At 59.9% G+C, this 14436-nt stretch overlaps 1 protein-coding gene across 1 annotated transcript; it reads right to left on the bottom strand.

The window, feature by feature from the left end:
• Positions 1-9401: 9401 nt before the first annotated feature.
• LOC141731932 (interleukin-36 receptor antagonist protein-like) lies at positions 9402-14049 on the bottom strand. Its single transcript, XM_074559233.1, has 5 exons — positions 13782-14049; positions 13532-13638; positions 12457-12606; positions 11592-11716; positions 9402-9905 (listed from the first exon to the last, which is right to left on the bottom strand). The coding sequence occupies exons 1-5, from the start codon at positions 13808-13810 to the stop codon at positions 9714-9716; spliced, it is 603 nt and encodes a 200-aa protein (XP_074415334.1). The 5' UTR covers positions 13811-14049; the 3' UTR covers positions 9402-9713.
• Positions 14050-14436: the final 387 nt, after the last annotated feature.

Here is a 14436-nt window from a genome sequence, read left to right as displayed (position 1 = left end):
GGTTTTGGGGAGATTTTGGGGGATTTTTGGGGGGTCCTGAGGGGATTTGGGGAGATTTGGGGGAATTTTGGGGGGTCCTGAAGGGTTTTGGGGAGATTTTGGGGGATTTTTGGGGGGTCCTGAGGGGTTTTGGGGAGATTTTGGGGGATTTTTGGGGGGTCCTGAGGGGATTTGGGGAGATTTTGGGGGATTTTTGGGGGGTCCTGAAGGGATTTGGGGAGATTTTGGGGGGTTTTGGGGGGTCCCCGGGGGCTTTGGGGGGGTTTGAGGGCGGTCAGGGGGTGGAGGGGGCTCTGGACCCCCCATTTTGGGGGGAAATTTGGGGTTTGGGGTCCCCATTTTTGGGGTGAATCTGAGGGGATTTGGGGTCTTTGGGGTCCCTCTTTTTGGGGTAAATCTGGGGGGATTTGGGGTCCCAATTTTTGGGGTGAATCTGGGGGGATTTGGGGGTTTTGGGGTCCCAATTTTTGGGGTAAATCTGGGGGGATTTGGGGGATTTGGGGTCCCAATTTTTGGGGCGAATCCGGGGGGATTTGGGGTAAATTTGGGGGCATTTCGGGTCCCTCTTTTTGGGGCGAATCTGGGGGGATTTGGGGGTTTTGGGGTCCCAATTTTTGGGGTAAATCTGGGGGGATTTGGGGTAAATTTGGGGGCATTTGGGGGCTTTGGGGTCTCTCTTTTTGGGGTAAATCTGGGAGGTTTTGGGGTCTCCCTTTTGGGGGCAAATCTGGGGGGATTTGGGATTTTTGGGGTCCCTCCTTTTGGGGCCAATTTAGGGCTTCTGGGAGGTTTTGGGGTCCCTCTTTTTGGGGTAAATCTGGAAGGTTTTGGGGTCCCTGTTTTTGGGGTAAAAGTGGAGGGATTTGGGGTAAAAGAGGAGGGATTGGGGATTTTTGGGGTCCCTCTTTTTGGGGTAAATCTGAGGGTCTTTGGGGTCCCTCTTTGAGGGGCAAATTTGGGGGTTCTGGGGGGATTTGGGGGCTTTGGGGTCCCTCTTTTTGGGGTAAATCTGGGAGGTTTTGGGGTCTCCCTTTCTGGGGTAAATCTGGGGGGATTTGGGGTTTTTGGGGTCCCTCCTTTTGGGGTAAATCTGGGGGGATTTGGGATTTTTGGGGTCCCTCCTTTTGGGGTAAATCTGGGGGGATTTGGGGTAAATCTGGGGGGGTTTGGGATTTTTGGGGTCCCTCCTTTTGGGGTAAATCTGGGAGGATTTGGGATTTTTGGGGTCCCTCCTTTTGGGGTAAATCCGGGGGGTCCCAGGAACTGGGGGGTTCCTCCAGGGGGATGGGATGGTCCGGCCCCCCCCATTTTGGATCCACCCATTTTGGGGGGTCCCCAAATTCCAGGGGAGGATCCAAGGGGTCCCCAAATTCCGGGGGGTTCCCAAATTCCGAGGGGTCCCCAAATTCCGGGGGATTCCCAAATTCCGAGGGGTCCCCAAATTCCAGGGGCTCCCCAAATTCTGGGGGGTTCCCAAATTCCAGGGGGTTCCCAAATTCTGGGGGGTCCCCAAATTCTGGGGGGTCCTCAAATTCTGGAGTTCTGGGTGGTCCTGGGGGAGGAGAAGACATCAAGGGGGGCTCCCCAAATTCCAGGGGGTCCCCAAATTCCGGGGGGTTCCCAAATTCCGGGGGCTTCCCAAATTCTGGAGGGTCCCCAAATTCCGGGGGGTCCCCAAATTCCAGGGGCTCCCCAAATTCCGGGGGCGGATCCGGGGGGTCCCCAAATTCCGGGGTCCTGGGTGGTCCTGGGGATGGAGAAGACACCACAGGAGGGGGGGGGTCCCCATCAGGATTGGTGGGACCCCTCCCCAAATTAACCCAATCCCCCCCCCGAATTTGGGGTGCCCCACTCACCCCAGCCCGTGGTGGTGGTGGCGGTTCCGGGGTGGTGACACCCAAGGGTGGCATCGAGGGTGGCACCGTGGGGACGCCAGGGGGGCACCCCCGGGGGCAGCGGGCGCTGGAACAGGGGGTTGGTGTGGAAATGGGGCTCCTCGTCCTCGTCCAGGTCTTCATCCAGGTCCTCGTCCAGGTCCTCCTCATCGTCCAGGTCCTCATCCAGGTTCTCCTCATCCAGGTTCTCCTCATCCACGTTCTCCTCATCCAGGTTCTCCTCATCCAGGTTCTCCTCATCCAGGTTCTCCTCATCCACGTTCTCCTCATCCAGGTTCTCCTCATCCAGGTTGTTCTCCTTCGTGTTCTCCTCAGCATCCAGGTTCTCCTCATCCAGGTTCTCCTCCAGGTTCTTCTCCTCCAGGTTCTCCTCATCCAGGTTCTCATCCAGGTTCTCCTTGTCTTCATCTTCATGGGAGGAGTCACCGTGGTCATGGTGGACATGGTGGACATTGTGGTCATGGTGGTCATCACAGTCATGGTGGTCATCATGGTCATTGTGGTCATTGAGCTCATGGTGGTCATCACAGTCATGGTGGTCATCATGGTCACTGCGGTCATCATGGTCTTTGTGGTCATGGTGGACATTGTGGTCATGGTGGTCATCAAGGCCATGGTGGTCATTGAGCTCATGGTGGTCATCACAGTCATGGTGGTCATGGTGGTCATCACAGTCATTATGGTCATTGAGGTCACTGAAGTCATTGTGGTCATTGAGGTCATGGTGGTCATCACGGTTATGGTGGTTATCATGGTCATCTAGGTCATGGTGGTCATCATGGTCATTGAGGTCATGGTGGTTATCATGATGATCTAGGTCATGGTGAACATGGTGGTCATCATGGTCTTTGTGGTCATCAAGGTCACTGTGGTCATCACGGTTATCACAGTCATGGTGGTCATCATGGTCATCATGGTCATGGTGGTTGTCACCATCATCGTCACCTTCCTGTCCCTCCCAGTTGAGTTTGGGGGCTTGGGGCCTGGAGGAGATGGGACCATCCATGGTGGTCCCATCCATGGCCATGGGACTGGGGGAGACCCTGGAATCCACGGGAACGTTCTCTGGAGACATCGCTTCATCCATGGTCACGGACCTGGGTGAGGTGGGACCATCCATGGTCATGGACTTGGCCAAGGTGGGACCATCCATGGTCATGGACCTGGGTGAGGTGGGACCATCCATGGTCATGGACTTGGCCAAGGTGGGACCATCCATGGTCATGGACTTGGCCAAGGTGGGACCATCCATGGTCACGGACCTGGGTGAGGTGGGACCATCCATGGTCATGGACCTGGGTGAGGTGGGACCATCCATGGTCACGGACCTGGGTGAGGTGGAACCATCCATGGTCACTGTCCATGAGGAGGTGTCCCCACCCATGGTCATGATGCCCCCAAAGAAGAACTCAAAGCTCTGCTCCATGGGAACAGCCTGGGGTGGGATGTCCTCATCCATGGACACCTGCAGGATGTCCTCAAACGTGGATCCATGGCCTTGGAGCTCCTGGGAGATGCTCCCATCCATGGTCATGGGCTTGGGTGGGATGGATCCATCTGTGGACACCTGGAGAACATTCTCATCCTTGACCATGGGCTTGGGTGGGATGTCCTCATCCATGGATTTGGGTGGGATGGACCCATCTGTGGACACCTGGAAGATGTTCTCATCCATCAACATGGATTTGGGTGGGATGTCCTCATCCTTGGCCATGGGTTTGGGTGGGATGTCCTCACCCATGCACACCTGGAAGATCTCCTCAAACGTGGATCCATGGCCTTGGAGCTCCTGGGAGATGTTCCCATCCATGGTCATGGATTTAGGTGAGATGTTCTCATGCGAGGCCATGGGTTTGGGTGAGACGTTGTCCTCCATGGATTTGGGTGGGATGTTCTCATCCTTGGTCATGGGTTTGGGTGAGATGTTCTCATCCATGAATACCTGGAAGATCTCCTCAAACGTGGATCCATGGCCTTGGAGCTCCAGGGAGATGTTCCCATCCATGGTCATGGATTTGGGTGAGACGTCCTCCATGGATTTGGGTGGGATGTCCTCATCCTTGGCCATGGGTTTGGGTGGGATGTTCTCATGTGTGACCATGGGTTTGGGTGGGATGTTGTCCTCCATGGGTTTGGGTGAGATGTTCTCCAACGTGGCCACAGATTTGGGTGGGATGTTCTCATCCTTGACCATGGATTTGGGTGGGATGTCCTCATCCTTGGCCATGGGTTTGGGTGAGATGTTCTCATGTGTGACCATGGGTTTGGGTGAGATGTTGTCCTCTATGGGTTTAGGTGGGATGTCCTCATCCTTGACCATGGGTTTGGGTGGGATGTTCTTGCCCATGCACACCTGGAAGATCTCCTCAAACGTGGATCCATGGCCTTGGAGCTCCTGGGAGACGCTCCCCAGCCCATCCTGGTGGAGCTCCTGGAGGTGTTCCCGGTGTTGTTCCTGGTGGAGCTCCTGGTGGAGCTCCTGGTGTTGGTCGCCCGTGTCCGTGTGTCCCTCGATGGCGCCCTGGAGCTCCCGGACACAGAGCTGGGCACGGAGCAGGCTGGCCCAGAACACGTCCGGCACCGCGGCCGGGGCGGGGGGCTGGGCGGGGGGCTGGGCAGGGGTCAGTGTGGGGGTCAGTGCAGGGGTCAGTGCGGGGGTCACTGCAGGGGTCACCGCAGGGGTCAGTGTCCATGCAGGGGTCAGCGCAGGGGGCATTTCAGGGGTCACTGCAGGGCTCAGTGCAGGGGTCAGCGGTGTCCGTGCAGGGGTCACTTCAGGGGTCAGTGCAGGGGTCAGTGCAGGGGTCAGCTCAGGGATCAGTGTCCGTGCAGGGGTCACTGCAGTGGTCAGTGCAGGGGTCAGCGGTGTCCATGCAGGGGTCACTCCAGCGGTCAGCAGTGTCCGTATGGGGCTCTCTGCAGTGGTCAGCTCAGTGGTCACTGCAGGTCTCAGTGCAGGGGTCACTGCAGTGGTCAGCGGTGTCCATGCAGTGGTCACTTCAGAGGTCAGCTCAGGGGTCACTGCAGTGGTCAGCAGTGTCCGTGCGGGGCTCTCTGCAGGGGTCACTGCAAGGGTCACTGCAGTGGTCAGCGGTGTCCATGCGGGGGTCAGCTCAGGGGTCACTTCAGAGGTCACTGCAGTGGTCAGCTCAGGGGTCAGTGCAGTGGTCACTGCAGTGGTCAGCAGCGTCCGTGTGGGGCTCTCTGCAGGGGTCACTGCAGGGGTCACTGCAGCGGTCAGCTCAGGGGTCACTGCAGTGGTCACTGCAGGGGTCAGCAGTGTCCGTGCCGGGCTCTCGGCCGCTCCCCCCGAGAAGGCGATGGCGTCCAGCGCCGGCAGCGCCACGGGGGGGGCCCTGGGGGGGTCCATGGGGCAGTGCCGGACCCTCCCTACGGCCGGAGAGTGGACAATAGATGTGCAGTGACCATGGATCAATGCCCGGACCCTCCCTACGGCCGGAGAGTGGACAATAGATGTGCAGTGACCATGGATCAATGCCGGACCCTCCCTACGGCCGGAGAGTGGACAATGGATGTGCAGTGACCATGGGGCAGTGCCGGACCCTCCCTACGGCCGGAGAGTGGACAATGGCCCTGCAGTGACCATGGATCAATGCTGGACCCTGCCTACGGCCGGAGAGTGGGAGTGACCATGGGGCAGTGCCGGACCCTCCCTACGGCCGGAGAGTGGACAATGGCCCTGCAGTGACCATGGGGCAGTGCCGGACCCTCCCTAGGGTGGCTCCACAGTGGCCAGAGGAGTGACCATGGGTCAGTGCCGGACCTCAGGCAGTGGCTCTGCAGTGGCCGGAGGAGTGACCATGGTGTGGAGAGAGCCTGGGGAGAGGAGGAAGAGGGGTGAGAGGGGCAGGGGGAGGGAGAGAGGGAAGGAAGGAGAGAGGAGGAAGAGGAAGAGAGGGAGGAAGGGAGGGAGGGAGGAAGGAAGGAAGGAAGGAAGGAAGGAAGGAAGGAAGGAAGGAAGGAAGGGAGGAAGGGAGGAAGGGAGGAAGGGAGGAAGTGGCGGAAGTGGCGGAAGTGGCGGAAGTGGCGGAAGGAAGGAAGGAAGGAAGGAAGGAAGGAAGGAAGGAAGGAAGGAAGGAAGGAAGGAAGGAAGGAGAAAAAAGGATTCGAGGAAATGCGGGAGGAGAGAGGGAAGGAGCGGAGGAGGAGGAAGGAGAGAGGGAGGGATGAAGGAGGAAGGGAAAGAGGTGAGGAGGAAGAGGGATGGAGGAGGAAGAGGGAGAGTGGGAGGGAGGAAGGAAGGAGGAAAAGGGAGGGAAGGATGGGTGGAAAAGGGTGGGAAGGAGGAAAAAGGACTCGAGAGAGGGAGGGAGGAAATGCGGGAGGAGAGAGGGAAGGAGCAGAGGAGGAGGAGGAAGGAGAGAGGAGAGAGGGAGGAAGGAGGAAAAAGGATTCAAAGGAAGGGGAAGTGCGGGAGGAGGGAGGGAACGAGCAGAGGAGGAAGGAGAGAGGAGGAGGAGGAAGGACAGCGAGGAGGAGGAAGAGGAGGAGGAGGAGGAGGAAGAGGATGAGGAGGAGGAAGGAGGAGGAGGAAGGAGAGAGGAGAAGGAAGGAGAGAGAGGAGGGAGGAAGAGGAAGGAGAGAGGAGGGAGGAAGAGGAAGGAGAGAGGAGGGAGGAAGTGCTCGGGGGAGGGACGGAGGGCGCGGAGGAGGAAGGAGGAAGGACAGAGAGGAGGAGGAGGAGGAGGAGGAGGAGGAGGAAGGACAGCGAGGAGGAGGAGGAAGAGGAGGAGGAGGAAGAACAGCGAGGAGGAGGAGGGCACAGCGAAGGCTCCGGGGGTCTCCCCGATCCCTACCCCGGATGTCACCACCCCGTGTCACCTCCCGGTGCCACCACGGCCACCCCGTGTCACCTCCCGGTGTCACCTCCCGGTGTCGCACCTGGTGTCGGTGTCCCCGTGTCACCACCCCCGTGTCACCACCCCGTGTCACCTCCCGGTGTCACCTCCCGGTGCCGCCGCCGCTGTCCCCGCGTCACCGTCCCCGTGTCACCCGCGTCACCCGCGGCCGCTTCCGCCCCGCCGCGACAGGAAACGGGGGGAGGGCGCCCCAAAAACCGCCCGCGGAACCCCAAAAATTCCAACGGCAAAAAAAAATCCCCAAAAAACTCCCGGGATCCCAAAAAAAAAATCCCAGCCGGGATCCCCAAAAAAACCGGGATTACCCCCCAAAAAAACGGGATATCAAAAAAAGGCGGACCCCCCAAAAAAATCCCGGAACCCAAAAAATCTGGGACCCCAAAAAATCCACTCAGAACCCCAAAAAAACTCCCGGGATCCCAAAAATCAAAAATCCGGGATCTCACAAAAAAAACCCGGGATTCCCCCCCAAAAAACGGGATATCAAAAAAAGACGGACCCCAAAAAAAATCCCAAACTCCAAAAAATCTGGGAGCCCAAAAATCCCACTCAGGACCCCAAAAAGCTCCGCGGGATCTCAAAAAATCCCACCCGGGATCCCCAAAAAAAACCCGGGATTACCTCCAAAAAAACGGGATATCAAAAAAAGGCGGACCCCCCCAAAAAAATCCTGGACCCCCCAAAAAAATCCCGGACCCCACAAAATCTGGGAACCCCAAAAATCTCACTCAGGACCCCAAAAAACTCCCGGGATCCCAAAAAAACAAAAATCCGGGATCTCACAAAAAAAGTCCGGACCCCCCAAAAAATCGGGAACTTTAAAAAGCTTCGGGACCCCCCAAGAAACTCCCGGACCCCGCAAAATCCGGGACGCCAAAAATCCCACCTGAGACCCCAAAAAAATCCCATTCAGGACCCCAAAAAAATCCCGCGGGACCCCAAAATCCGGCCCGGGGCCCCAAATTTTATGGGGGACCCCAAAAGTTCCGGGTGACCCCAAAAAGGGGGGGGCGGGGAACTTTGAGGGTTCCGGGGGGACCCCAAGAGTTGAGAGGACCCCAAAAGAGACCCTGAAAACCAGGAGGGGAACCCCAAAGTTTATTGGGGACCCCAAAAGGGTCGGGGGGACCCCAAAAGTTCCGGGCGACCCCAAATTTTAGGGGGGGGGGGCAAAGGTTATGGGGGCGTGGTCGGGAGTTTTGGGGGTTCCCCTGGATTTTGGGGGGGTTTCCCTGGTTTGGGGGGTCCTGGGGGGGTTCGGGGACGTTTTGGGGACCCCCAGACCCGCCCCGGGATTTGGGGACCCCCCCGGGGCCGCCCCCTGCCCTCCCCTCCCCCTTCCCTTACCGGTAGCGCTGCGCGGGAGGGGGCGTGGTCTTGTGTGATCACGCCCACAATGGGCGGAGCGATAATCATTAGTATGCACGACACGCCTCTGTGGTAGGCCACGCCTCTCTGAGTGAGGCCACGCCCCCCGGGATGAGGAAATGGGCGGGGCGTGCTGTGGGACATGATTGGGGCGTGGTCTGTGATGGTCACGCCCATAAGGGGAGGGGTTTGATGGCTGTTGGTTGAGAGACACGCCCATCAAGCTAGACCACGCCCCCTAATTGAAGGGAAGGGGCGGGGCTGACGGGGGGAGGGTCCTGAGCGCCACTAAAAAGGATTTTGACCATAAAAGGAGGTTCCGGACCCTAAAAAGTAAGATTCTGACCCCAAAAAAGGGTTTTGACCCCAAAAGGGGGTTCTGGACCCCAAAAAGGAGCACTCTGACCCCAAAAAGGAGCACTCTGACCCCAAAAAGGAGCATTTTGACCCCAAAAGGAGCACTCTGACCCCAAAAAGGACCATTCTGACCCCAAAAGGAGGGTCCTGTCCTGCCGCGGACCCGCCCTGTCCCCACAGGTCGCACCCACCAGGTGACACCAGCAGATGGCGCTTTATTGACAGGGCAGTGACAGCAGCCCTGGGTGTCCCCTCGCCCACAGATGTCCCCAAGCTCTGGATGTCCCCAAGCTCTGGATGTCCTTCCACCATGGGTGTCCCTGGTTGGTGGCACTGCCACTTGCGGCGCAGGTAGAAGGCGGTGGTGGCACCACGGATGTCCCCAGATGTAGAAGGTGGTGGTGGCACCATGGATGTCCCCAGTCCTGGATGTCCCCAGGTGTCACTTGCGGCACAGGTAGAAGGTGGTGGTGGCACCATGGATGTCCCCAGTCCCATGGATGTCCCCAGATGTAGAAGGTGGCGGTGGCAGTGATGGATGTCCCCAATCCCAGATGTCCCCAATCCCATGGATGTCCCCAGGTGACACTTGCGGCGCAGGTAGAAGGTGGTGGTGGCACCATGGATGTCCCCAATCCCGGATGTCCCCAGGTGTCACTTGCGGCGCAGGTAGAAGGCCGTGGCAGTGATGGATGTCCCATGATGGATGTCCCCAATCCCATGGATGTCCCCATGATGGATGTCCCCAGATGTAGAAGGTGGTGGTGGCACCAGGGATGTCCCCAATCCCAGATGTCCTCAGGTGTCACCTGTGGTGCAGGTAGAAGGCGGTGGCAGTGATGGACGTCCCATGATGGATGTCCCCAATCCCATGGATGTCCCCATGATGGATGTCCCCAGATGCAGAAGGTGGTGGTGGCACCATGGATGTCCCCAGCCCCATGGACGTCCCTAAGTGTCACTTGCGGCGCAGGTAGAAGGCCGTGGCAGTGATGGATGTCCCATGATGGATGTCCCCAGCCCCAGGGATGTCCCCAGGTGTCACTTGCGGCCCAGGTAGAAGGCCATGGTGGCACCATGGATGTCCCCAGGTGTCACTTGCGGCGCAGGTAGAAGGCCGTGGCAGTGATGATGTCCCATGATGGATGTCCCATGATGTAGAAGGTGGTGGTGGCACCATGGATGTCCCCAGCCGCAGGGATGTCCCCAGGTGTCACTTGCGGCGCAGGTAGAAGGCCGTGGCGCCCGGGGCCAGGCCCAGCGGCTGCTCCGGGGCCGTGCTGAGGAAGAGCCCGGGGAAGGCGGCGGCCTCGAAGGTGTGCGTGGAGCCCCCGAAGGTCTTGTAGAAGGTGAAGGGCAGGGCCCTGTCCTTGTCCCCCGAGAACAGATCCAGCAGCCCCACGTCCTGCCGGGCAGGGGACACAAAATGGTGGCACCACATGGGGACAGTGGCGGCCGGGTGGCGTCACCTCAGGGAACGGCCACCTGCAGGTGGCACCACCTCGAGGAACCCACGCGGACCCGGTTTCCAGGTGACCCCATCTGCAGGTGTCACCATCCCCAGGTGACATCACCTCAAGGAACCCCCATCTGCAGGTGGCACCATCTCCAAGTGTCCCTCCTAGTGTCCCCATCTCCAAATGTCCCCATCCCCAGGTGACCCCACCTCCAGGTGACTCCACCTCCAGGTGTCCCCATCCCCAAGTGTCCCCACCTCCAGGTGACCCCACCTCCAAGTGACCCCATCTGCAGGTGTCCCCATGCCCAGGTGTCCCCACCTCAAGGAACCCCCATCTCCAGATGACAACAACATCAGGACCACACCCCCAGGTGACCACACCCCCAGGTGATGCCATCATTGCCCCGCCCTGGGGAATCCCCACTTCCTGGTGACCCCGCCTCCAGGTTGGCATCGCTTTGGGGTGACGCCACTCCCGGGTGCTCCACCTTGGGCTGACCTAGCCCTGGGTGCCCACCACACCTTGGGGTGGCCCTGCCCAGGATGTCCATCTTGGGTTCTCCACCTTGGGCTGAGCCACCAAAATCTGAGCACCCATTGGTTTGACCACAGCATTCCCACTTCCTGGTCAAACCAGCACGTTGTCCCAACCACGTCTGGATGTCCCCACCTTGGATTGACCCAAATTGAGCTGACCCAAATTGAGCTGACCCACCTTGGGTTGTCCACCTCGGATTGACCCATCTTTGGGTCCCAACCACCTCTGGATGTCCCCACCTTGATTGCCCCACCTTGGATTGACCACCTTGCATTGACCACCTTGCATTGACCCACCTTGGACTGATCACCTTGCATTGCCCCACCTTGGATTGACCACCTTGCATTGACCCACCTCGGATTGACCACCTTGGATTGACCACCTTGCATTGACCCACCTTGGACTGACCACCTTGATTGCCCCACCTTGGATTGACCACCTTGCATTGACCCACCTTGGATTGACCACCTTGGACTGACCACCTTGCATTGCCCCACCTTGGATTGACCACCTTGATTGCCCCACCTTGGATTGACCACCCTGCATTGACCCACCTTGAGCTGACCAACCTTGAGTTGTCCGCCTTGACTGACCCACCTGGACTGACCCATTTTTGTGTCCCAACCATCTCTGGATGTCCCCACCTTGAGTTGACCCACCTGGATTGACCCGATTTGAGTTGACACACCTTGATTGACCCACCTTGAGTTGCCCACCTGCATTGACCCAATTTGAGTTGACCCATCTTGGATTGACCCATTTTTGTGTCCCAACCATCTCTGGGTGTCCCCACCTTGATTGACCCACCTTGGAGTGACCCACCTTGGGTTGCCCACCTTGGGTTGACCCACCTTGATTGACCAACCTTGGGTTGTCCACCTTGGATTGACCCATTTTTGTGTCCCAACCATCTCTGGATGTCCCCACCTTGATTGACCCACCTTGAGTTGACCCATCTTGGATTGACCCAGCACGAGCTGTCCCACCTTGGCCTTGTGCCACCTTTGTGTCCCCACAGCCCCACATTGGGTCACCCCGTGTCACCCCCAGCCCTTGTGCCACCCCTGTGCCACCCCCATGTCCCCCCGTGTCACCTCCAGGCTCAGCCGGGGCTCGGGGCCGGTGCCACAGGACAGGGCGCGGGTGCCACCGCGGATGCCCACGATGAGGGGACTGCGCCGGCGCTCCAGGTGCCGGTTGGGGACAACGCTGATGGGCTCTGTGGGACACGGGGTGTCACTGCTGTGTCCCCGGGGTGTCACCCATGGAGTGTCACCCTTGTCACCCCCAGGGTGTCACCGCTGTGTCCCCGGGGTGTCACCCATGGAGTGTCACCCTTGTCACCCCAGAGGGACACCCATGGAGTGTCACCCATGGATTGTCACCCCTGCAGTGTCACCGCTATCCCCAGGTGCCACCCATGGATTGTCACCCATTGGCAGTGTCACCCCTGCAGTGTCACCCCTGTCCCCCCAGGTGTCACCCATGGATTGTCACCCACAGGTTGTCACCCCCCGGGTGTCACCCACAGATTGTCACCCCTCAGATGTCACCCACCTTCCAGGGCGGCATTGGCCCCCTGCAGGCTGGTGGCCACCAGAGGGACACCCATGGATTGTCACCCATTGGCAGTGTCACCCATGGATTGTCACCCCTGTTTCCCCCCAGGTGTCACCCACAGATTGTCACCCCCCAGGTGCCACCCATGGATTGTCACCCACAGATTGTCACCCCCCAGATATCACCCATGCAGTGTCACCGCTGTCCCCAGGTGTCACCCACAGATTGTCACCCCCCAGGTGCCACCCATGCAGTGTCACCCTGTCCCCAGGTGCCATCCACGGATTGTCACCCACAGATTGTCACCCCCCAGGTGCCACCCCTGCAGTGTCACCGCTATCCCCAGGTGCCACCCACGGATTGTCACCCATGAATTGTCACCCCCCGGGTGCCACCCACCTTCCAGGGCGGCGTTGGCCCCCTGCAGGCTGGTGGCCACCAGGTGTCCGTGGCGCAGGCACAGCCCCTGCTGCTCCGTGTCCCGCAGCACGTAGTGGTACGGCTGCGGCTGTGACGCCGGTGTCACCTCCTTGATGGGCTCCGTCACCTCTGGGGACACGGGGACGGACAGGTGGGAAACGGGGATGGACAGGTGGGACACGGGGATGGACAGGTGGGACACGGGGACACGGGGATGGACAGGTGAGGACACAGGGATGGATGGGTAAGGACATGGGGCATGGGGACATGGGGACAGACAGGTGGGACATGGGGACAGCGGGATGGACAGGTAAGGACACGGGGACATGGGACATGGGGACGGACAGGTGGGACATGGGGACACGGGGACAGCAGCATGGACAGGTAAGGACATGGGACATGGGGACACGGGGACAGCAGGATGGACAGGTGAGACACAGGGATGGACAGGTAAGGACATGGGACACGGGGACATGGGGACAGACAGGGGGGACACGGGGACATCAGGATGGACAGGTGGGACACAGGGACAGACAGGTAAGGACATGGGACACAGGGACATGGGGACAGACAGGTGGGACATGGGGACAGCGGGATGGACAGGTGGGACACAGGGATGGATGGGTAAGGACACGGGACACGGGGACAGACAGGTGGGACATGGGGGACATGTGGATGGACAGGGGGACATGGGACACAGGGACACAAGGACAGACAGGTGGGACACGGGGACACGGGGACAGTGGGATGGACAGGTGGGACACAGGGACAGAGGGACTGACAGGTGGGGACACAGGGATGGATGGGGGGACGTGGGGACACAGGGACATGGGGACACAGGGATGGACAGGGGGACGTGGGGACATGGGGACATGGGGACACAGGGATGGACGGGGGGACGTGGGGACATGGGAGCACCACAAGGACATGGGGCTGTGGGGACACAGAGGGGACACCCAGAGGGTGTGGCACATGAGGACATCACAGGGACAGGGGACACGGAGACACGGGGACGAGGACACACGGACAGGGACACGGGGACACCTGCACCCACCTTTCCCCAGGAAGTCGTCGAACAAGGCCACCATGTCGGGGTCGGTGACGCCCTCGGCCGTGTCCCCGCTGTCCCCCATGACCAGAGGGTGTCCCCGGGGTGTCCTTCTGTGGGGACAGAGGGGTCAGGGCAGGTGACACCGGGGAGGTGACACTGCCGGGGCGCGAGGCAGGGGACAGCGCTGTCCCTGCCTTGTCCCCGTGATGTCCCCATGCCATCCCCACGCTGTCCCCACGCTGTCCCCACTCACCTGAGGGCAGCTCTGGATGTGTGTGACATGGCTGGGCCTGCCGAGATGGTGGCACAGGTGGCACAGGTGGCACCGTGGATGTGTCACCTCCCGGGATCCTGTCCCATGTCCCCGCAGGTGACAGCGCCTTTATGGAGCCGGGCAGGGCGGGGACAGAACCCGTCCCAGTAATTGGCAGGGGAGGTGACAGTGACAATGACACCGAGCGATGGCGAAATGCCACCTGCTGCCAGCGTCCCCAGTGCTGCTCACGGCCACCATGGCGGGGATGTCCCCTGTGCCAGGCCTGTCCCCTGTGCCAGGCCTGTCCCCTGTGCCATGGTGCCCTGTCCCTGTGGTGCCATCGCCGTGTCACCATTGTCACCATGAGTGTTGTCCCCAGGGTGCTGTTAACCCCTGTGTCCCATCCCCGTGTCCCTTGTCCCCAAACTCCCACATGCTTGTCCCCAGTGTCCCCAGTGTCCCATCCCCGTGTCCCTTGTCCCCAAAGCCCTGTGAGCTCTGTCCCCAAGGTCCCACATCCCCAGTCCCCAAGGTCTTGTGTGCCTTGTCCCCATGGTGACCTGTCCCCAAAGTGCCATGTCCCCTGTCTCTACTGTCCCCCACTCCCTGTCCCCACGTTCCCGTGTGCCCCCTGTCCCCATGATGACGTGTC

This window comes from Zonotrichia albicollis, chromosome 26 (assembly GCF_047830755.1).
Source record: "Zonotrichia albicollis isolate bZonAlb1 chromosome 26, bZonAlb1.hap1, whole genome shotgun sequence".
NCBI lineage: Eukaryota > Metazoa > Chordata > Aves > Passeriformes > Passerellidae > Zonotrichia > Zonotrichia albicollis.
Note: the sequence above shows the minus strand (reverse complement) of the source record. Positions and strands in the feature narration are given on the sequence as shown.